We start from the raw sequence: 23,962 nt of genomic DNA, 5'->3' as shown, positions 1-23,962 counted from the left end.
AGGATATTTATCCTGCGCACTGTGACCAGCGGAGTGGTTCCCTGGCGGCTCTGAAAGGTAAGAGGGTGGGGTAGTTAGTGGGGCAAAGTGGGACAAAAGTATAGTGAGGAAGAAGGTGATGTACTTTTGGCAGCTTCAGTTTGGTTTGGCACTGTTCTCTGGGCATGGGTGCAGTTCATGGATCTGTAGATGCCCATGTGCTGTTGTGTGAGACTATGTGTGCCTTGTTTTGTTGTTGTGGTGTAGTGAAGTGGGTGCGGAATGCTGCGCAAGGAAGTTGTTTGTGTTTATTTAGCATGTGAGAGGTGTATGCAGAGTGGGGAGTTGAGGTTTGGCAGTTGGGTTACTGAGGCTTTTTCTAATCTTGTTGCTTAGGGCGTTCAGTATTCACCTAATTCCTCACAGTGTTCTGCACCAGTGGGCTCTTTTTTATAAGCTGCTAGGTGGTGTGAGGGTAGGAAAGAGGTGGGGCCCCCTTGGCTCTAGGGGTGAGAGGTGTACGATATATGGTTGTTTGTGGGTCACCAAGTGATGCCTGTTGTCGCTTCCACAGGAATCATGGGCTGGTACCCTCCCTCTGATTTGTAGGGGGAAGTGAAACCCCCTTCCCACTTTTGAATTAAAGGTGTATTGTCGAAGGATCGTATGTGGGTCTCCTTGGGGTTGCTGGTTGCCATCTCCCTGGGTTACTATGGTTGATTCCCTCCCTCCGAGTTGTAGGTGGTCCCTGTCTTACTGGCTTCCTCCATGGCTTAGTGCTCCCTCGCCTGCAGTTAGGGTGTCTGTTCTTAGTGCAGCCTAGAATTGGGCAGTGGTTTGGTGGTGTGTATGTTCTGCCTTCCATGTGTGATCATTGCTCAGCCTCCCCCCACCTCCCACTCTAGTTATGGGGCTGCCAGTGTCTGCCTCTTCTGCCCCTTTCCCATGCAAGTTCGTTCCCGCTTTTGAATCTATGTGCTTGTGCTTCTCTTTTGCCTTCCCTACTGTGCTTCTCTCTGGGTTGTCCACCCCCCTCCCCTATGTTCCCACCCGGTGCATTCTGTGTGGTGTAGTTCTGTGCTGTGCTTCCTCTCCTCTCTCTTGCCACTCTCGTTTTTCCCCTCTCCTTTCTACCTACACCCCTCTATGGTGCTCTCGGTCTCACCCATCTTCTCCAACTGCTTTTTTATCACCTATCCTACCCCTTTCACAAAGTCTGGAAGGAAGACGTTCAAGAAGGACCTCCTGGTCTCCAATCCAGGTCCTCCCATCGCCGACACCGACGTAAGTACCTCCGCCATACAGACTCTCACTGACATCCTCTTTGTCGCTGCCTCTTCCGACCTATGGGCCCTAAACATGATTGTTGTTCTCTCTCCTTTCTCTTCATCTCCCATTAATGGTGGCACGAGAAGGGAGGTCTTCTTGGCCTCGTTCCTGTCCTCCAAAACCATCATTAATATCTATCTAAATGGGAACTTCATGGTCCAGGGCTCTCAGCCCAACCTCCTCCTCCTGGATAATTGTCTCCCACATCTTATCAACTTCCTTCTCCTTATTATCTACCACCTCTCTATCCTTTCAGCCACCTTCCTCCTCTACCTCTCACGGTCCACTGCCAGTCCCTTCCACCTCCGCTGCCTCCTCTGTGGCTCTCCCCTCTGCGGGCCCTTTACCGCCAAGCGCCACCTCTACCACCTCTCTAGCTCCTCTGCCACCCTCCTCTTCTACCACTCCCGCTCCTCTGCCACTCACCACCTCCTCTCTGGCGCCCTCCTCTTCCTCCTCTCTGGGCAATCTGCCCCCTCCTTCTACCTCTGCCTCTTCCACTGGGTGTACTGCTCTCCTGTACCCCCACCCCAGAAGTCTTTCAAAAGTGGCAATCTGGTCCATGTAGCTACTCTCAACACTCGCTCTGCTCTCAAACACCACTCCTCTGACATCTGCCATCTCCTCGAAGACCTTGATCTGGATGTTCTCCCTCTCACTGAGACTTGGTTCATGGCCAGCTCTGACCCACTCCTCCCTGAGGGCTACAAGATTCTCTCCGAACCCAGAAGTATGCCGCCCAGAGGTTGAGTGGCCCTGGTCTTTCCGAGTGGGAGCCTGCCTCTATCATTCCCACCCAGACTTACTCCTCCTTTGAATGCCTGATCTGCAGGCTCTCCATCTCTCCTGGCCTCTCTCTGACTCTGGCCACCATCTACAGGCCACCTGGCCAGGTCACCCTCTTCCTTTCTGAATGGGCTGATCTCTCCTCCTCTCTCCTTGCATCTACCTCTAAGCTCCTCTTCCTCAGGGATTTCAACATCCACTTGGTCTCCTCTGACCACTCAGGTCTTTTCTGCAACCTTTGCAACCCTCTCTCCCCCTTTATTCTTGCCTCTGGTTCGACACACTCAGCTGGACACACCTTGGATGCTCTCATCTCCTCAGACATCTCCCTCTCTAGCCCTCTCACTACTCTACTTGGACTGACCACTTTTTGCTTTCCTCTCACCTGAAACTGTCTGTCCGCCTGGCAAAACCTACCCCAGCACTGCTACCTTCCTTCGCGGTCATTTGACCTATGAAGCGGGTGTCAGTTGCTGCTTTTGGCTCTACTTTTTCTCCTCCTCTTACCTTTGCGGCTGACTCCTACGCTGACACAGCCCTCTACAATCTCTATCTCCAATGCTCTCGATATCCTTGCCCTTGTCATGAGGAGCAGTCTGAAGCCTGCCTCCAAGTGCAATTCTTGGTATATCTATGTCCCGGCCACTCTGAAACGCAAGGGCAGAGTGGCCAAGCGGAGGTGGAGGGCTTTGGACACATCTTCTGACGGTAAAACGTTATTACATCGCCAGGCTTTTTTTCGCCGCAGTTTTTGCTGAAAATATTTGACCGACAGATTCATTGAAAAGGGTAGGGTTAAGGGCATATAAGGGGTAAGGGGGTGTGGGGTACACAGACGAGAAAATAGGAAAGGGGAGCTGGGGGGATTCCCCAAATATATGAAACAAAATGAGTTTTTTTCAGCTGATTAAAAGCCTGCCGATCTAAGAACATAGAACCCTTGTGACAAACTGGCCTGCCGCCTGCTCCAAAGGCAATACCGACTGTCTACTCCAAGAATAGGGTCCACATTCAAGCCCACATCTCTGCGGCCTCTAACAGCATGCCTGAACTTTTTATATCTGCTAGGTCGGCCAATTCGACTGCAGTCTCTACCTCTCCTGTTCCTTCCCAGGCCCTCTGTACGGCCATGGCTTCTCATTTCACCAATACAACTCAGGACATTCTGTCTACGCTATCCTCATCTCCTCATCTCTCTCCATCTACCTCTCTCAGGCCCTCTCCGGCCACCCTTCCTTCTCCCCTACTCTCCCTCTCATATAACACCTGATGTTTCTAGACAAGTCTGGTTTATGAAAGTATCAACGAAACAGGTGAATCCCTGCTCCTCCAGAACCATTAAGGACAACATTTTCTCCCTCACTCCAGCCTTTGCCGATTTCTGCAATCATTCCTTTGCCACTGGCTCTTCCCCTCTCTTCTCAAGCACTCCCTTGTGTACCCCCCCTGAAAAAGCATTCTGCTGATCATTCCTGCCTGGCCAACTATTGCTGATCGCGATCACACCTTTCCTGGGCATACGCCTTGAGAAACTGGCCATCTCTCGGCTAAACCTCCACACTTAATCTGCTGGTTAACTCAATGACCATCAGTCTGGTTTCAGATCGGCCAGAGGCACGGAAACTGTTCTTCTGAACTCCTGTGTAGATCTCCTCTCCAACCTTGAATCCGGCTGTCCTCATCCTCCTTGGCCTCTCCTCTGCCTTGGACACGTTCAATCACGCCACCCATCAACCGTCTCAGTGTGAACCTTGGCATCACTGGTCAGGCTCTGCCGTGGCTGACCTCCTTCCTCTTGGACTGACCCTACCAGGTCCAACGTGGGTCCTTTCTCTCCCCCACCTCTCTTCCCACAAGTGGTCTTCCCCAGGGCTCTATCCTCTCACCCTGGCTCTTCAATGTCTATCTGCCCCCTATCCCACCTAATCTCCATGCTTTCTCCTCTAATGTTCAGAGTTATGCGGATGACACACAGCTCTCTTTCAGGCTACACTCAGCATCCTCGCCCTCCTCGCTCATTCCTGACTGCCTACTCTTCGCCCTCTTCAACTAATCCAGAACAGGACTGCACAAATTCTCCTTGGCCTCGAGCCCAGGGACCGTATCTCTCCAGCTGTGAAACCTCCCAATGGCTCCCAGTGGCTGTGAGGATCAAGTTCAACACCCTCTGCATCATCCACAAGGTTTTCTGGGACCATGGTCCTCTCTATATCCAACACTCTCTTCCTAAATACATTCCTTCTAGAGCCCTGCGCTCAGTTACCTCAAACTCTCTGCGGATCAGACACTTCTCCAAATAGAGTGGGAGGTAGATCTCTCTCCACTGTACGTGCCTCTCTCTGGAATGGCATCCATGGCCCTCTTAGCCTTGAGCCGATCACCTGAAATTCTGGAAGCTGCTCAAGACCTTCCTCCTCTTTTCTTCATTAGCTCTCCCTCTACCCTGCTAATCTACCTGTCTGCTCATCCCGGCTGGTGGCGTGGTTGCGCTCAGAGTCACACAGAGTACTTTGCCTCCCCCACATTGACCAGCACTGCCTTCTGGCCTACCCAGCACTTCCGGTCTGGGACTGCAACTGTGTAGTCCTCTGCCACTATTTGCGCTTACTCAGAGCCCTGCTGCCCTGGCTGCACTTCCCTGCACTTCTCTACCCACCCTCTCCTTTGCACTTCTCGTTGCACTTGCACAATCTGAATGCCACATGGCCTAGTAAGATCGTTTGTCTCGTCATCCCTCTGTCTTCCCTCCTCTGTCTTGTGGCGCATAGAAACACTTGTGTAAATGCGCGTTATAAATACCAAGTCATATGATAGATCATAGACCCACTATGCCTAAAATGTAAGAAAGGGGTGGGCACCTTTATGCACACAATGTGGGACTGCCTTCGAATTCTACCTTTTTGGGACAAGTTCAGGAGTCCGTCTCCAGGGATTTTGGGAACCAGATCTAGGACGGCCCCCAATTAGGCCTTCTACACATCTGTGTGGACTTAAGATTTCAATCTAAATGAAAAGAGTCCGATTAAGACGGCGTTGATGGTGGTCAAAAGGGACTTGGCAATGGGTTGGGGTAGACAGACTCCTCCTAACTCCATCAAATGGCAAGAGGGAATGGACCCCTGTTACAAGTTGCAATGTAGAGTGTATCGAGTGAGAGGATGCCCTCAGAAACACCAGTGCATATGGAGCAAATCAGATCGACTATGGATTGGATGGGGGGTATTGTGGGAAGTTTGGGGGTGGGGGGCGTTTTGGAGTCCCCAAGGTCCTGTGGGGCTGTTTTTGGAATGGGATAACTTGCAGATCCTTGGAATGTTACTTGATTCATACCATTTGTTTTAGGTGGCTATGCTCTGTTATAGGGAAAGTTTGTGTTGATAATAAAACTAGTTTCTATAAAACAACTTTTTTTTAAAAAAGACTGATGGTGGTGATGGCATGACCGGTCTTGGGTGGACTAAAGGATCCAACAAATATGCTGTGATCGTTAGCAGTAACTGGCCGTGGAGAGAAGCAGGTCGCAAAAGTAGTGTCAAAGAAGAATTTGAAGTAAAGAGAGTGGACCTTGGTGAAAACAGTGAAGAGTTCCCTGGGAGAAGGTAATGGGAACAAGACCGGGAGGGGGCTGGGAAGATGTTAGACTGTAAACCGTGAAGAAGCAGATGAAGTAGTGAATAACTTCATAACACAATTCCCTGGACAGTTCAACAAGAGTGTGGTGCTGGAGAGTGAAGAGACACTCGGGGAGCATCTTCGTCGTCCCAGTGGGGGCAGGATAAAGAATATAAAGAAAGTCGAAGGTGTGAAAACATCTGTAATGGAATTACAAATTTTGCTGAAAACTATAAGGAACATTAGGGAACCAGGTAGGAGAAGGGAGTCATTCTCGTAGCCTCATACGGATCCTGTCGATCTGTTTTGTTTGTGTGTCACAAAAGGCACAGAACTTTTATAGAACATTTACTTTGTGTGTCTTTGGGACACTTTACATCCAGTAGAAGGAAGTCATTCCCCTGGGCCTCGAGCAGAACCAGAAATGTATTATTGTTTACTGCAGTGACAGGGATAGCCTTTTTGACTGTGACAGTGCCTTTTGATTTGCACTTACACAGAATTCCTGATGAGCACCAGAGTTTCTTTAGTTTAATGGGGTTTCCCTACCTAAAGTTAAGGACAGAGGTGTATCTTTCTGTTGAATAAAGGTTTATAGCAACCATCATTGCATCACTTGGTCAGTCTCATAATTCCTTGTTACACACAGCATGCAGAAACCTACCCTTCCATTCAACAGGAAAGCACAATAGAAACATCGACTATGATCAAGTTAGGTTATCTTGCTGGGATTTATAAAACACACCACTGCCACTTGCAAGTTCGCAAGTTGCTCTGGGGGATCTCAAGGAGAGGGTGGTGGGTTGCATTAGTGGAAGGAGGTGGAAAATGCAAGATCTGTTTGCTTTTGTGTTGAGATGCCAGAGGTACTCTGAGCTCTGAATGCAGGTCTGTTTCTGGCATTCTCGGCTGAGTGCTTTTGTGTTTCGAGTGGAGTCTCACGTGCCCATGGTGCTAGGATGTGCTGGCTGGTATTGTGGTTAATTTTAGAGGCGAAGCTCTGTTTGATGTCTGTTATGGATTTAATAAGCAGGTTCAAAAAGCATTTCCTGGCTATTATTGTGACAAATCTGGTCAATTTGTCCTTTCTCGCCAGAGGGGAGCTACTCCCTGAGAGGCTAGGGAGGTGAGCCATTCCGCAAGACCATCCCAAAGGGTCTGGGCAAGTGGGCCTTTACTGGGAGTTACTTCCCCTCTCGGGACACGGGCTACCATTCTGAAGGACCTCCCAGCCCAGAATACATTGCTTGTCTAAATGGGACTCCCCTTTTGAGTTCACCAACCAGTGACATTCCTTTCATCTCTTTGGCTTCACGTAATGCTGGATTTCGTCTGAGCGCCAAAGTCAAAGAAGAAGGACACACCCTTTATGTTTGTGTTGACATTTATAAACTCAGTCGGAGAGGAAACTCCTATGCAGGGAGGAGAGCGATTCTTACGCACAGGTGAGCCTCTGTAGAGATGTCCTGGAGGGGCGAAGCCACGCTAGACTGGGGAGCAGGCAGTAGCGTGCAGAACAAGCCTAACACTAGCCGGACGCTGGAAGGCTGGCATCCTATCTGACCGAGAAGCAAAGGTCAGGGGAAGAGGCCAAGACTGAGAAGCACCCGTTTCCTCTGTGAGGTGACCACAGGGAAGCCGTGGTGGGCCTGGGGCTAACCGACGGCGCAACCAGATTAGAGATCTCTGATCCCCGAGCTCTACTCGAGAATTACATTAGCTGCAGAGAAAAGCAGCAACAGGGAGGAAGAGAACGCTCCCCCAAAGAGACTAGAGCTGAGAGGTAGACCACTTTGAATCAAGGCTGGGAAGCCCAACAACGCAACAGGAAACAGATACCTGAGCAGGCAAGCGCCCCATGTAAATCAGAATGAAAAAGAGGTACGAACACTTTGAATCAAGGTTGGGAAAGCCACCAAGGTTACTGGACCCTGAGAAACCTAAACGGGCAAGCGCCCTATGTGGCTCAGAGTGAAGAAAATACTAACACTTTGGGTCCATGCTGGGAAAGCCGACAAGATTACGGGAGCCTGAGAAACCCGAGTGGGCAAACGCCATATGTGAATTACATTGAGGGAAACCAAGTCTGCCAGAGGGCCGTAGGACTTTGGGAAGTCCAGGAGACGCATAGTTGTTATAAAGAGAACGGTGTAAAAGGGAACCTGGAGAGGTTCTGAAAAAACCCTTTGTTTTCTTGAGGGAGAGGGAACCATTCGGAGGATACTTTATTTTGACCAGCAAAGTCTGTAGGAAAGTTGCAAAGTCTGTAGCAAAGTTGCTAACTGTCTTGTCTTATATTGTGTGAGAAACCTGAAAATATTCTCCCAGGTAGATCCCAGGAATCCCCTATCCAGGTGGGCCAGGACACGGCCATCATAGGATCCATTTCCTGGGGAGGATCACCTGGGATGGGGAGACCGGGGTTATGCTTGGGAGGATATCCAAGATGTGGCGCGGTACTGTACCGAAGAGGAAGAGGATGAGATCCCTGAGGCTGTTGTAGGTTACAATACATGTGCCCCCCCCATTACATCTCTCCTACCAGATCCAATAAACTCTCCATACACAATCAATCCTCTAAGGCCCTAAACCCAGTTTCACTCAAAAAGCAAAACTCCCAGAACCCTTGTTTCACCGGTCTCCATTTGAATCTTACTTTTTCCCGTCCCTCTGATTAATATGTTTTGCACTCCCAACCTGATCAGACAAAACACTACGATTCCCACAATCCACTTTGTTCATCTCTCGACCCCAGCAACTATTCCAGTTTACCCCGCAAACCCTACCAATGCCATCCCTCTGATTATCATTTTCTGAATTCTCACAACCCCTCCTGCTTATTTCACAAAACGTTCACTCCCGAGGTCACCGCAAACCCTAATCCTAGGGTTATAATTCCATGTATCACCTCTTTCCATTTCTACCCTGTAGGATACCTGCAAACTTACCACCCGTTGTTTACTTAACATGTCCCAACCCCAGCGTCAGGCAAAGCCAGGGCATTAACTTCCCCTTGCCCTTTTCGTCTGAAGCCTGCAGTACCTTTGTGGAAGAGAGCCCAAGACCGCAAACAATAGCACAAGTGTCTTGCAGCAGATGTCAACGTTCCACGGGGCAAGCCTTTGTCGATAAGCAGGAGCGAGGGAAGCTCCCGGGACCGTGGTACCGGCCCTGACATGAGAAAAGCTGAAAGCCAAGCGGTTCAGCACAGCCGGTGAGTCGAGGGGAGAATCGATAAGAACCGAGCTGAGTTGATTGAGAATCGTAAAGTGGCAATTTCAAACCAATTTCAATGAAATGTAAAAGAACTGTAACAAGTGTTAAAGGAGAGACCAGGTGCAGAGGGAAAACAGCACCACATGTGTGCTAACTCGAGAGACTCTGGTTGATCCCTGTGTGAATGATTACAGAAACCAGAAGGCTGTAGGAGAGCTGCCAAGTTAGGTCAAAGTGGTCAAACAGGAGGTCGACCAAATGCCTCGAACAGTCGAAAGTCTTCGATCTAAGAACTATAACGAAAGTAAGGTAAGTAAACCCCGCCACATGAGAAAGCAAAGGAAGTGAATCCAGCCAAATGAGAAAGCAAGGGAAGTGAATCCCGTAACCATTTGTGAATGTGAAGACGGTATGAGGTCCCTTCTCCCCCGCCCGTCCCTACTTCCCACGCCGTCCTGGTCCAATGCGCAAGCCTCCGTACCGGTCCCATGTGCGAGCGCGCGCCACCCCCGTCCCATGCATGTGCACCCCGTCCCATGCACGCACGTGCCCCCCATCCCATGCGGGCGCCGCCCCCGCCCTGGTCCCATGCGCACGTGCCCCCCAGCCCCTGCGCGGCTCCCCCCACCATCCCGATCCCATGCATGCACAGCCCTCCCCGTCCCATGCACGTGCCCCCGTCCCGGTCCGATGTGCACGCGCCTCCCATCCCAAGCATGCGCGCCACCCTGTCCCATGCGTGCCACCCCCCATCCCATGCACGCCGTCCCGATCCCAGACGCGTGTCTCCCCCCACGCACCATCCCAGTCCCATGCGCAGCCTCCCCCCACCCGCCGTCCCGGCCCCATGCACGTACCCCCATCCTAGTCCCATGCGTGCACCCACCCCGCATCCTGGTCCCATGCGTGCACGCCCCCGCCATCCCGGTTGTTAGTGAGAATTCTCAAAAATGTGCTAATTTCCCTTATCTTTTGAGACCCCCAGCAACTTTGCTGGATTTCTAGGATTTAATTTTTTACCTAGAAAGAGTGCAACCCTTTTTTTGCCCACTCTCATGTATTTTGATGTGTGTTTTACTTTTGTGTTCTTTGGTTATGGAGTTTTAAAACAACTCCATAGGCATCATCTTTTTCTAGTGTGTCACACAGCACCTTCAGTGCAGTGGCACAGGGGTGTCATTCAGACTCTCAAGCTTTAAATACCTTCTCTGGGACTGACTACTGTTTCCCAGAGCATGTAAAGTTAACTTGACTTTACTAGTCTCTTTAAATTTACAGACCCAGCACACACTATCTTCCTATACAGGATGGGATGCCTAGCATCCCCCGAGTCTAAACACTCTTGTAACAGTCAAATGTTACCCTTTCCTACTTGAAATGGCTGGTGGCAGTGGTTTTTAACAAACTACCATGATTTTTCCCGACTGCGAACACCGGTAGCTAAAAACCGGGTCACCCATGTTTTCCAATATGGCGCCCAAGACTTATTTATAAAAACAGACTTTGGTCGACTTTTTTCGCCGTTTCTTTTAGGAAAGGACCTTCTAGTGTCCAACTCTGTGCGCCAAACCAGGTTTGGTCCCTTTGTTTGTTGGCCTTCGGCGGGCTTCAGTGCTGAAGCCCTCCTCTGGCGACTGAATGTCTGAGGTGGACAGGATGTGAGGGAGGTGCCCGAAACTCCCTGTGCTTAGTCTCCTAGGAAACCTGAATGCATTCTGGCGTGATTGGCTGGCTGGCTCTCCAGCAAGGACAGCCACCCTGCTGTTTGAGTGATAGCCATGCTGGAACGAATGGGGAAAAACTATTTAAAAGCAGGCTTCTGGGACTTGGAAAGCAGAGTCGACCACTGGAACGAGAGAACGGGAGACAAGCTGAAGGAAGACGACTGCTGCAACTCCTGTCCACCGGTGAAGCCCTGCTGCAGGTCCGAATTGCCTGAAACTCCATCGACAGAGAAGCCCTTCAAGGTTAACTTCTTCCCTTGAGTTTGGTGGCAACAACCAACTCGTAAGCCGCCTGGACACCGTCCTTATACTGGTCAAATTTTCTGCAGAGTGCTGTGGAAAACCGGGTAGCTGGTGGGAAGGATACCAGTTCGTGGTCTTTAAGGCACACACACCTTAAACCGATGTTTTGCCAAGCTTGTGGCCTCTTCGCTGGGCAGTGCAGGAACCTCCCAACGTCCTCCTTGTCCCCACGACTGAAGCTCAGGAACAGCGAGTTCTGCAGGAACAACTGCCTCAGCTACAGCTCTTCTTCACTTTAAAAGGTACTGTGCAAATGCACTCAGGAAATCTTTTCGGCCGCGGTGAAAGTTTGTGAAACTTTCCCAACTTTGAAGGCTTGTCCTTCCCTAAATAAACATCTAACTTTTTGTCTGACCAACTACTCTTAAAATCTGTGGCAAAGATTTAACCGTTTACTACCAGAACTGTGCTATCCTAACCAAGACTCGGAACCTTTGACTTTGGCCCAGGCCTATTGAATTTCTGGTTGTAGTGAACTGAAACTCTTTGCCCTGCCTATGAAAGTATTTGTGCTTTATTTCTGATAACCTTGTCTTTTTACCCCTTTTAAAAGTAACGGAACTGCCATTTTGCTCCCACTTCAGGGGAGCTGAACTTGTTCAGTAATTTATTGGTTGTGTATTGTATACTAGTGTGTGATATTGAGCTACTTTTTCTAGTGGAATGTTTTCCAATTGACTGTGTACATAAATGTACATTCTTTTACCAAGAAACCTTGAGTAAGTGCTTGTTTGAACCACTGTACTGCTCACTTTTGCTCTTGAGAGGGGTCTGGCAGCTTAGCCACTGCTACCACATTACTGCGTAGTACAGGCTTGTACCAAAGGTGAAATTGTACTGACACTTGTCTTAATTGGGTGTAGTGTTCCCAAAGGGTACACTACACCCAATTCTACCTAACAATGGTCCCATGCATTCCCCCAGTCCCATGCATGGAACCCCCACCCACCCCAGTCCTTGCGCACCCCATCCCATCCCCGCGGACCCTCCCTCGTCCCGTGCCCCCTTGTCCCGTTCTCCCCTGCACGCACCTCCCGTTTCCCCTGTGTACCTCCCTCAACCCACCTCCCTCGTTCCCCGCCTGCATGACTCCCTCACACCCCGCATGACTTCCAAGTACGACTCCCCCTGAAATCTGTACACTGAAACATACAGAACAAACATTCATCCTGCCCTTTCGCGCGCGCCTCCCTCATCCTGCCCGCGCGCCTCCCTCATCCTGCCCCTTTGCGCGCGCGCGCCTCCCTCATCCTGCCCCTTTGCGCGCGCGCGCCTCCCTCATCCTGCCCTTTCGCGCGCCCCTCCCTCATCCTGCCCCTTCGCGCGCGCCTCCCTCATCCTGCCCCTTCGCGCGCGCCTCCCTCATCCTGCCCCTTCGCGCGCGCCTCCCTCATCCTGCCCCTTCGCGCGCGCGCCTCCCTCATCCTGCCCCTTCGCGCGCGCGCGCCTCCCTCATCCTGCCCCTTCGCGCGCGCGCCTCCCTCATCCTGCCCCTTCGCGCGCGCGCCTCCCTCATCCTGCCCCTTCGCGCGCGCGCCTCCCTCATCCTGCCCCTTCGCGCGCGCGCGCCTCCCTCATCCTGCCCCTTCGCGCGCGCGCGCGCCTCCCTCATCCTGCCCCTTCGCGCGCACCTCCCTCATCCTGCCCCTTCGCGCGCGCGCCTCCCTCATCCTGCCCTTTCGCGGGCGCGCGCCTCCCTCATCCTGCCCTTTCGCGGGCGCGCGCCTCCCTCATCCTGCCCTTTCGCGGGCGCGCGCCTCCCTCATCCTGCCCTTTCGCGGGCGCGCGCCTCCCTCATCCTGCCCTTTCGCGGGCGCGCGCCTCCCTCATCCTGCCCTTTCGCGGGCACGCGCCTCCCTCATCCTGCCCTTTCTTGCGGGCGCGCGCCTCCCTCATCCTGCCCTTTCTTGCGGGCGCGCGCCTCCCTCATCCTGCCCTTTCTTGCGCGCCTCCCTCATCCTGCCCTTTCTTGCGCGCGCGCCTCCCTCATCCTGCCCTTTCTTGCGCGCGCGCCTCCCTCATCCTGCCCTTTCGCGCCCTTGCGCCTCCCTCATCCTGCCCTTGCGCCTCCCTCATCCTGCCCTTCTCCTGCCCGCACCACCCTCGTCCTGCCCGCACCACCCTCGTCCTGCCCGCACCACCCTCAGGATGAGGGAGGCGCACGCGCGAAAGGGCAGGATGAGGGAGGCGCGCGCCTCCCTCATCCTGCCCTTTCGCGCGTGCCTCCCTCATCCTGAGGGTGGTGCGGGCAGGAGAAGGGTGGCGCGCGCCTCCCTCATCCTGCTCTTTCGCGCGCGCCTCCCTCATCCTGCCCTTTCGCGCGCGCCTCCCTCATCCTGCCCTTTCGCCTCCCTCATCCTGCCCTTTCACGCGCGCCTCCCTCATCCTGCCCTTTCGCCTCCCTCATCCTGCCCTTTCGCCTCCCTCATCCTGCCCTTCTCCTGCCCGCACCACCCTCGTCCTGCCCTTCTCCTGCCCGCACCACCCTCGTCCTGCCCTTCTCCTGCCCGCACCACCCTCGTCCTGCCCTTCTCCTGCCCGCACCACCCTCGTCCTGCCCGCACCACCCTCGTCCTGCCCTTCTCCTGCCCACACGCACCTCCCTCATCCTGCCCTGCCCCACCCCCCCCACACCTACGCACCTCCCTCATCCAACACTTGCCCCTGCTGCACTATGCATATGCCCAAAAAATATACATGTTTCCCCAGGTATCACATATCCTCTGCTATAGCACACTCTCTCTTCATATTATAGCTAATACAATCTAAACTAGTAAACTCTTCTAACAACCGGACACTCGTCGTAATTATAAATTCTAGTCCCAATGTGTTACTCCGTTTATTCTCATATATGTTCAGACTAAACATTCCCAAAGTGCCACGCATCCAAATGCACTTCAAAGTCATAACAATGGAAGTAACGCACTATCATATATTAAGTGTTATAAACATACAACCATGAACTTTATTAAAAGGGATCTTCAAGTGTACAAGGTGTGCAGGTCACCATTTCCCTTTCGTGCCAGTCAGTTTTGAGAACATTCTCTTCCGTTTCACGGCCATTGTCTACACTTAGGGTGGATGACTTGACTGAGGGGACATTCGGTGCTGATCGTTTTGCTCACTGGTTTTCACGTTGTTCCTTGCAACCTGAAAGATTCTCTCCCTGTCAATCAGTCGCGTAAGGTAACAAAGCATGTCCTAGTCTTATGATAACCGTCAAATCAAATTAACACAACAGAAGGACGACAGACTGTCACTGCATGCAGAAGTACAAACTTCTGGCACTCCTCTCCCTACCTATTTGTCAAACATCCACCTGTGCCTTACACACAGTCTAATGAAAATAGACTGAATCGAGAACTTGGTAATCTGTATAGAGTAAATATAACCTATGTATGACGATACTCAGATTGCCTTCACCCAGGTAAGGCACAACGAACTAAAGTGTAGTATAACCAGACACAGAACAAACTAGTAACAATACCTTTTTAGCATCAAGACACCAGGCTACTTCAATGTTATCATACTGGCTTGACCACTCCATTCTCTTACCTTTGGATGGAGTTGCCCAGCGTCCAAACATGTGGAGTAAAGTGGCCCCTTCCTTAGACTGCTAGCATAACCTGCATGCAAGAAGCTGGATTCACAAATGGGGTTTTGCGCTTATGAGGGTGGGGCAGCGGTACAAAAGGTCTCGTAGGTCAACTATCCACGTATATTTAAATATCCTGCACACTCCAAGAACTAACACATGCCTAGTCCTCCCCTCCTTCCCAACAGCATGTATGGATGGCTGAAGCCAGCACTCCATCCAGGTGGGTGTATTGTGCAGATTTGACAGCGCCAGCCCATTGGTAATGTTATTACCTTCCGTCTACCCTGGTCTTGTCACAGTTCTTACTGTTATGTTATGTTATTTTGCACTTATATATACTATTGGTATGGTCTGAAGGCGTTGGTAGGTTGAACGACCTTGGGAACCGAAGTACTGAATAAAGGCTCCCTGCATACCCTGACAAAAACCCATAAAGTTACTCACCATTTCTGGAATGTTCCCCCATTCCCTAAGGGGAGTGTAGGAAACCTGGCCTATGTTTGTCTGTCTACAAGTGGAGATGGACGAAGGGTTTGGGGCCCGGTTGTTGACATTTAGAGAAGATAGAATCCAGGCTCATGGTACAGTGATGGGGTTGTCGATGACTGGCTCCACCGCAGAGTAGATTCAGACATCAGTCGTGCAGGTCCTCTTAAGTGATGTGCATGCGTTGTTTTCATTCGCCACTGATGGCGGACATATCTCTGAATAACTTGACTGTGATAATACAAAGGTGAAACCAAAAGTTGATAGCTAGAAGGTTTTGAATACATATAAACCACGGGCACAGCTCTGGTCAATCCTGCAGAATGTCGTTCTTTAGCCTGCAAAGCCATTACAGAACGGGCGCGACCATCTGCAAATCAGGCTTGGTCCCACTTAAGAGCGGCAGTCCAGCCAGTACTGCTAGGGTCACATCACTTCTGCACAAGACCAAAAACATCCCCAGACATGTATCGATCTTATTAAGCGTTATCAGTGAGAAGAAGCCTGGGTCCCTAGGCCCAGCAGGCTCGGAACTCATGTCTGGGCATACCCGTCCCACTCGAGGTGACTAAAACAAAAGTTGATGCCTGGAAGGTTTTGAATAATCACAACCAAGGGCACAGCTGTGGGAGATCCTCAAGAGCAGTGCCAGTGGTTCATACGTAATCAAAACTTTCCACCCATCACTTTGTTGGTTATAAAACAAAGGTGGAAACAAAGTAATGGCCGATCAAGTATAGTCCAAGTCCACACATCTCGTCACAGTCCTTAGACCACCCTCACATCTCCCAAAAAAAGAGCTTTTGCATTCTTACCCTCCTGGCACAGGAGAAAGGGGCACATGGTATTTTATGTACCCCTTAGAGTGAAGGGGAAGTGTTCAGAAATGTTAAGCCACTTCGTTGCATTCTGTCTGGGAAGGCAGTGAGCCTTCATTTAGTAATGACTGCGGCAAAACTCGTGAACTAGGAGTAATAAAGAATACTAGATCTGTCAAAGGCGGAAACAAAAAATAAAATAAACGCTCATGCCAAGCATGATCTTTCTATTATGGGAACAGCAGTGCAGAAAGACATTTAACAGAATCTGTATTGCATTTTCTCCTGCAGCAGGAACGGCGAAGTGCTAAGAGAACACGCACCAGATTGCAAGTAGATCGAAGTGGTAAGAGAACACGCACCAGATTGCAAGTAGATCGTTCCAGGGAGAGTAGCCAACTAACATCGTGCATGTATTTTTATTTGCTTTTCTGCGTAAAGCTGGCCCTACCCAGAAGGACCTGGAGAGCTTAACAAGGTTCAAAAGGTAGGCAATGAAACAGAAGTTACAAAATGTTTTCACGTTAGGACAAGTGGTAGCAGGAAAGCTAAAGGGATGGCGTTACGAGTATGTTTTGAGGCTTCGGCGATGGAGGATGCAGAGCAGATGTGAAGAGGCAGCCCGTTTCATGCCCTGTGTGTCCAGTGAGTACATGCTTGCTTTTGCGTGCACGTTAGTTTGCAGAGTGGAATGTGTAGGAGATGCTGGCTTGCTTATCTGGTATTTGGTGAGAGAGGGTTTGAGTTTGTCAAGAAGGTGTGGTTGGCTTTGAAAACAATGAAAGTCTTTTGTAGGCAAATCTATGGGGTACAGGGACCTAGTGGAGCTGGGCTGATGTGTGAATGATTTGGTAGTTTCATTGGGAGTCTCTGGCTGCTGAGTTTTGTGCCGTTTGCAGAGGGCAAGGTTGTTACTAGGAAGTCCAGCGAGGAGAGCATTAAAGGCCAGCTTGTAAGAGAATTGCAACATTATTGGTGATGCCATGTCAAATGGTAAGAGATCAGAAGCATTTTATAGATCTTCCTAGGAGTCAGTGTACAGTGTGGTCTTCATGCCACAGCTTCCGAAGTAAAATATTGGAAGCATTTAAATCAACAGAAGAGTAATGGCTCAAATAGTAATAAGCAAGTGATACCCAGCCCTTCATCTTACCTTTTCATTGAGCTGGTTCTTTATGGAGGCTAACAAAATTCATGCATACCGGTTAAAAGCAATAAACTGCAAACTGCTAAAATATTGCCTTTGCCGATGCTTTTTTTCACATTTCAGAATAAACGGTTAAAGCAAAGGACAGATTTTTTTGATAATCAGGACCAAACCTCAATGTCTTCCCTATATCATCCTTGCCTCGGATGTACAAAAGGCAAACATCCCAGCAATTACAAAGTGGGGGAAGAACATCTGCAAGTGGTAGAATAACGTCCTAAAGCAGAATAATATAGTGAGAATTAAAAAGAGACGTTTATGTTAAAAGGTATTTGTACCGCGCACAGTCACCAACGGAAATTGGTCCCCAGGCGCCGGAGACTGGGTGGACCGAGGCACATTGCGATGCACTTCGGAGCAAACAGGGAGATTGAAACAGTGGTACACAGCAAGGGGAATGGGCTAGCAAAGCACAGCATTAACAAGAAGAAAATCTTTCCACACTTGCTACCAGCACAAAAGTGTGATCAGGAGAATGGTCTGGTTTTCTCTCAGTCCATATCCTCCCCTTGCGCAAACAAATGGAGCACTAAAGGACTAGTCATAAATACACAACCACTGAATATCTGACCTGCTGCAGTGTTTCTACTCTTGACAGCTATTATATGAAAGGCACTTACCAGGTTACCTACCAGACTGTGAAAAGCCTCCCTTTACCATGAAAAGAGATGAGAATCTCAGAGACAAACTGATACACACTTCTAATAACAATATTAGAGTCACCACAGCCAAATGAGATCTACGTCTACGTTCCGGGGTACGGAGAGGAAGGGGTCTGGCATCAGTTTGTGGACGACAACCTTGGTGAGCCAGCGAAACCTGCAAATTCACTATCAAAACGGGCATTTATGAAAAGGTACCAATACATGGAGCTTCGCAAACATTACTTGCAAAAGTAAACAGAAAATGATTTAGTAAACAAGGCCATTGGATAAAAAGTAGATTTGTAGGAAAACAAGAGCAGTACACATTATTAGTCAGGACTCGGACGAAATAATGATAAATCAAGTTGAAATGTAAAGAGCCCCCTTTTCCCGTCAAAATATTGTTGGGGGGGGGGACTTCCAAGTTGGCCAGAGGACCTCTTAAGACGAAAAACAAATTGAAAAGATTTTAATTGCTTTGGTCCAAACAAGCGACATGTCACACAAAAGTTAGATTTGCAGCATGCTAGCTCGTTGCTCTCTAGAGGTAGCTCTTGCTTACTCACCCAATACCATGGAGCAGGTTGTAGCTCGTACTGGAATCTTTATTTTGACTCGTGTCCCTTAATTTACTGGTTTCTCAAACATTCGCCTATGAAATGTTTTTCCAGAAGCGGATAAGCATGGAAAACCATAATCCAGTAAAACTGCTTGAACATCTATGATTTACACTTTAAAATAAGGTACAAAATAGGAACAAAACAATCTGTGTATTCTAAAGATAATAGCAAACCACTGAATTGTTCCACCGCTCCATAGACTTCAGAAAATACAATTGCCATGTGGCACCTCATAATAAAGGATAGGTGGGTGATGTCAGGACCAAGAACTATATACTACACCAGCACTACACCATTAAGCACCAACCAGTGCATCCAACCACCACTGTCAACACACCATATCAACCTAACGTTCAGGATAAATCACACCTGCCTTGATAAAGACCCCTGAGTGGTCAAAACACGTGTCGGCACCCACAGTGATAATAAAGAACTAATGTCATGAATCCATAAGGAGCGGACTAAATCTCTCAACGAATTGCGATCTAACACAATATAGGAATTCTCATGAACCAACCATTGTTGCACAAAGCGCCAATATCATAGGAATCGGACAATCACCCACCTATCTTTTGCTTGGGTCACAGGAGCACTGCCCTAATGGCTTCCTGGAGCCAGCTGCTTCTGCATCAAACATATACAAGGACAAGCTCGGCGCGGCAGCCACATGTTTCTGGTGCTCTCACACTTTGGTTTTTGCAAGGTTCACTGAGGTTCTGCCAGTCCCTGACCCCACACAAAAACCTTTTGTGTGAGATTTAAAGACAGGGAAATGTCACTTAAATCTTTGAAAATTGTGACCAAAGAGAATTTTATGGCGTTAAAAAAATAAAGTCGTTCAAATTCTGAGTCTTTTTAATCAAGAAACAATATATACACACAGTCATTTAAGAAACAATGTTGTTGTACAGTATATACTTCCTTGGAATCAGTAATTCATGTATATATGAAAAGTCTGGAATCCAGAGCAGCAGCACCAGGGCTATTCCACCCCACAGGAATGCTGTACCGTCAGTCTTTCCCTCCTCTCCACCCCCCACTGAGGTTCTGCTACTATAGTAATGTGGGAGGGGGTGGGGGAAGAAAGTATCTGTACTCAGCACCTTGACAAGGACCAGAATTCCCTGCACTGACCGGGGTGCGGGGTGAAAATCATCAAACCTGGGACTGCCTTCCTGAAGAGAGTATTAGGCTCAAACGTGCTTGAAGGAGACCACCACTCGAGTTGCCAGGTATACTGAGAACTGGAGTGTGCCCTTCATCTTGAGTGGTACACATGTATTTATCTTTAAGTCACTTTTAATATCATGGAGACTTTTACAGAGCTCTTTTTTGTGGCATGTTCTGCTGGTGCCTTTGTTCTAAAACATCAACAGGGCTCTGAAAGGGTCAACATGTGACATGCAAAAGACTGTCAATCATGTTTTTCTTTCAGAGTATTAGCCATCATTGGGGAAGCAAAATAATGGACAGGTCCAACACTCATCTGTAACCCTGCCTCCCGAAACATACAATCTTGATCCAAAGCTGGTCTTGTCCCATAGGTAAAACAACACATTGGGGTACCATTTCTTTAACATGCAACTTTTCTGGGAAACAAAGGCAGTTGTCGTGGGACAATGTCCTTTTTACATATTAAATCAATGCTATCAGAAACTGCTCAATTGATATGGATTAGAACACATTCAACAGATGTGTATATAGTTTGGGCTATATAAAAATTACAGATACCTCGACCTTTTAAGGCTCCTTATCAAACTGGGCTTATTCCACATGTTTGTTAATTGGGGGGACTGCCCAGTAAAAGGATAATAGTTCAAATGAGCCATTTCTTATTTCTGCTACCAAATTATGCATGGATTCCCAATTTCTCTGGGGCAAGATTGTAGCCTATGTTTGAGTGCAAAAAATTCACTTTGTAGACACCCTAATTTACTGATGCTCACCCCGATTCACTACAGTAGGTACTGGAAGGAGGCAAAATTTGGAAAAGTGTCTGAAGCTAAATGTTTGATGTGTTGGTTATTCCTTTGAAATGTATTACTACTGTATACAGTTCGAACGTGTTTATTAAAGCATTTTTAAAGGAAATTAAAAGTGCAAAATAAAACATTAACACCCCACTGCAAATATGGGAAATGGCAAGCTTACAATTTATGTTCATTCCCAAGAAGAAAGCACAATCAACCAATCTTTCTTGGACACTTTCTCAAATGTGCTGAAGCCACTGAGTGACTGAAACATGCCTCATCACTTGGCAAAGCTCCATCTGATGCAAAGCTTCTGAAACAACAACAAACAGCAGCACGACTTGAACCAGAAGACAAGAGCAACATCCAACAGGGCACATGATCCACCATTCGATCAGGACCGGTGCAACGCTGGGTACCCCAGCTAGTATTGCCAATCCTTCTCTCGACGGGTTTTGCTAATATAAATCCAGTCTCCTGTTTAAAGGCGACTGTGCCTCTGCCTCGTTAGCACCCTGTATGCATGTACCGCAGAACTTTCCTCAGATCGCATTTGGACACGTTAACTGATGAAACAAAGAATGGCTCACTTTAGCCATTACTCTTTTACTGGGCAGTGCCCCAATGAACAAACATGTTGTATAAGCCCAGCCTTGATAAGGACTGTTAAAAGGTTAAAACACGTATTGGGACTGGGGCATCTGTAATTTGTTCAAACCATATGGTTTCGTTTGGAATATGGAATAAATAGTTTCGCAAATTTGAAGAACAACCTATGATTTATGAGATGAGACAACTACCGAGACTGCTAACTCACATCTTTATTAAAATTAGGGACATGCGCATGGATAGAGGTGCAATTTGTGTTCTTGTAATAATAAAGGTTCACATACGGGATGCAAACCCATTGTGTTTACTAAACCACCAATTTAGAAACAAGGGCAGACAGAATGTATGCGTATGGTACGGCACGAGGGATATACAAGTAGAGTGAAAACCGTTATAAAGTATTTGGATTGTGGCAGCAACCGAGCCACAAAGCATATCACCAAAAAAATGCGACGAACAACAGCCAACGGTGTGTTCTGCCTGAGCTGTTCCGTGCAGACTTGCGAGCTGAGTTGGTAAAGACAACGCTCCTTCTTCAACCCAACCCCTTTGTTACGAGCTGTCAAAGGCCGGGGCAATGCCCCTTTGTTCTTACCGGTTACCAGCTGTGGACCCCCCTGCAGCCTGGTCCTAATTATGCTCAGCACCACCCACTGTGGATCCAACCCATCAATATGTCTTGCTGAATGCATCCTATGGATCTGGTCCTCCACAGAAGCAAGTCAGGATATGTAACTGTCAATGTTCAGGTGACAGCACGCAAAGTATGCTGCTACCCTCTAGGCACACACCACTCTACCCGTAGCTACCTGACACCCCAGATCCAACTGCGCCCTCCGTCAGCTTACCTTCATGCGCTCCCGGCACTGGGACGGGGTCCGTTCATAGCCCAGCTCCAGCAGTGCCCGGGAAACCCGCTCGTACATGGCGGGCCCCGGGGCTTTACTAGCGAATAGGGTACCGGCGCCCTCCAGCTGCTGGTAGTGCGCCTCTACCAACCGCTCATTGCCCCATACTGCAATGAGAGCGTTCGTCTCTGCCGGTGTCCAGGACATGCCGCGGCAGGCGGCAGCCGTGGAGAAGGAGACGGAGGGGGACGAGGCGAGGCCTGGCCCCCCGGCGCCCCCCTCCAGAGGTGACGAGTGGCTGGGGGTAGAAGGCGCTGACAGAGACGGGTGCCCATCGCTGAGACCCGGCGAGGCTGGGGACATGGCTTCGTGTTTAGGGATTTTAAGCGGCGGCGGCGGCGCTTGTTCCGACGAGAGAGCCGACTCACAGGGCGCCGCCATCTTTACTCTGTGGTACGGAGGGAAATGACGCTCGACATAGAAGACGGACGAAGATTCGCCGAGACCCGGCGGCGCGCGAGCACTGACAGCAGTCCCTGTGGTCTGACAATGAAGTGTGCCTTCACACTAGGGAAAGCCCTGGCACCCCTTCACACTGGTCTCGTGGATCCCCAGACACCAAAATATGCCCAGTGAAGTTTGTTGGTATCCAAAAAGGAGCACGCCCTCTTCTAGGATATACGAGAATTCCCCTGGTACTTTGCCCCCATTCCTCGCCCGAGACTCCTGGTATTAGCCCCCTCTTGCCACACACGTCTTTACCGTAACTTTTCGGCCACGGACAGCCTTAGTGTTTGCCACCAACAGTTGTACGTCCGCAAGGCTTTCTTTTCGTGACTGGATTTACAAGCTTTGACCCCTCCCCCGTGACTAATCACAACAAGGAGGGACGGACGACCTGAGGAGCTGTCCTGCAGTTGCAGGGAAAGGATAGGTGCACAGTTGCAGAGAAGGTTATATATCACCGGTGGCGTTGGTGCAGTCCCACTTGTGGAAGCGTGGCGAATGATCTCAGGGAGCCGCTGCACATGGGCGAGGAGGCTGAAATAGTCGTTTATGTGTAGCATATGAGACCGGAGCTGTCCAACAGATGGAGATACAAGGAAGGTTTGTATTTGCGTGTGGTGCCAGAAGGTTTCTTGAAATACGTTATCCTGACATTACCAATGGTAACGAGCCGTGTATCATACATGCCAACATTCTGTGACCAAAAATCTGTAGGAATCTTAAAGTTTCAAAAATAGTCAGGCGAGGCGGTAATGATAGGAATAGGGCGCGTCAGCAGCCCATTGTCATTGAATGAGCCTGCCGCTGCGGGTGCATTCAATGACAATGAGGCGCCTGCCACGCCTTCTGCCACCATGGCAGCTCGGGGGAGCCCTTGAAAGACTCCCCCGAGTTGGCGTGGTGGAGGGCTAATGGCGCCTTTTGTGAAAGGCTCCTGCGGCGGAGGGGCGCCCTTAGCCCACTGCCGTGGGCGCCTTTTACATCAAAAGCCTGCATGCTGTGCCTTCTCCCGCTACGCCAGCTCAGGGAAGTCCTTGAAAGACTACTCCGAGCTTGCGTGGGGAAAAAAAAAATGTAAACATTTTTTTTTTTTTTTTTTACCAAAAAATCGGTATTTGGTGCCAATACATCGGTAGGACTGCTTAAAAAGCGGTATCCTACCGCCTAAATCGGTAGGGTTGGCAAGTATGGTGTATTTACCATAATGTTAGTTTGGTATACTCATTTTACCGTTTTGTAGATTTTCATGGCAAAGCCAAAAAAAGCAGCGATGGGCTTCAGGCAGCGCCGGACAAAGGGCAGTGGACGCAAGTTAGAGCGCACAAGCCTTTCCCCTACCAAGCCACATAAGTCCTCTGGCAAGAGGTTTATAGTGATTAGTCCCCTGCATACATGCCAACATTATGGATCGCTCAGGTCGGAGATTTTGTTAAAGAGGGTGAATTAAATGTTTCCATTAAATTGCGTTGGAATTAGGGATATTTTAGCAAAGAGGATGTCAAAAATACAGTGCTTAATCTGTGAAAAAAGTTTCAGGGACAAATATTTACTAGCACTCCTGTGACACTGCGGATGGGCAGTTGGCCACCACCCATAGCTGCTCACCACACTGTCGACATGTTTGCGGTTATTCTACTGGCCGCACCTGCTCATTGGGGTTGATGGACTATCACAACTTCATGATTAGTGAGTCTGAGACAATAAGT

The 23,962-nt window shown here is 49.4% G+C and overlaps 1 protein-coding gene across 5 annotated transcripts in view; it reads right to left on the bottom strand.

The window, feature by feature from the left end:
- The window catches only part of MSANTD2 (Myb/SANT DNA binding domain containing 2), a 257,973-nt gene extending 235,739 nt beyond the window's left edge, over positions 1-22,234 (bottom strand). For 2 of the 5 annotated variants that reach the window (XM_069614534.1, XM_069614533.1), the window contains exon 1: positions 21,750-22,234. In XM_069614534.1, coding sequence (XP_069470635.1) covers positions 21,750-22,190 — 441 coding nt within the window. In that variant the 5' untranslated portion in view covers positions 22,191-22,234. The remainder of the gene's footprint in view (positions 1-21,749) is intronic. The other 3 variants (XM_069614530.1, XM_069614531.1, XM_069614532.1) reach the window with 3 other exon arrangements.
- Between the last annotated feature and the right edge of the window lie 1,728 nt (positions 22,235-23,962).

Source organism: Ambystoma mexicanum, chromosome 9 (genome assembly GCF_040938575.1).
Source record: "Ambystoma mexicanum isolate Mex_15411 chromosome 9, UKY_AmexF1_1, whole genome shotgun sequence".
NCBI classification, from domain to species: Eukaryota; Metazoa; Chordata; class Amphibia; order Caudata; family Ambystomatidae; genus Ambystoma; species Ambystoma mexicanum.
Note: the sequence above shows the minus strand (reverse complement) of the source record. Positions and strands in the feature narration are given on the sequence as shown.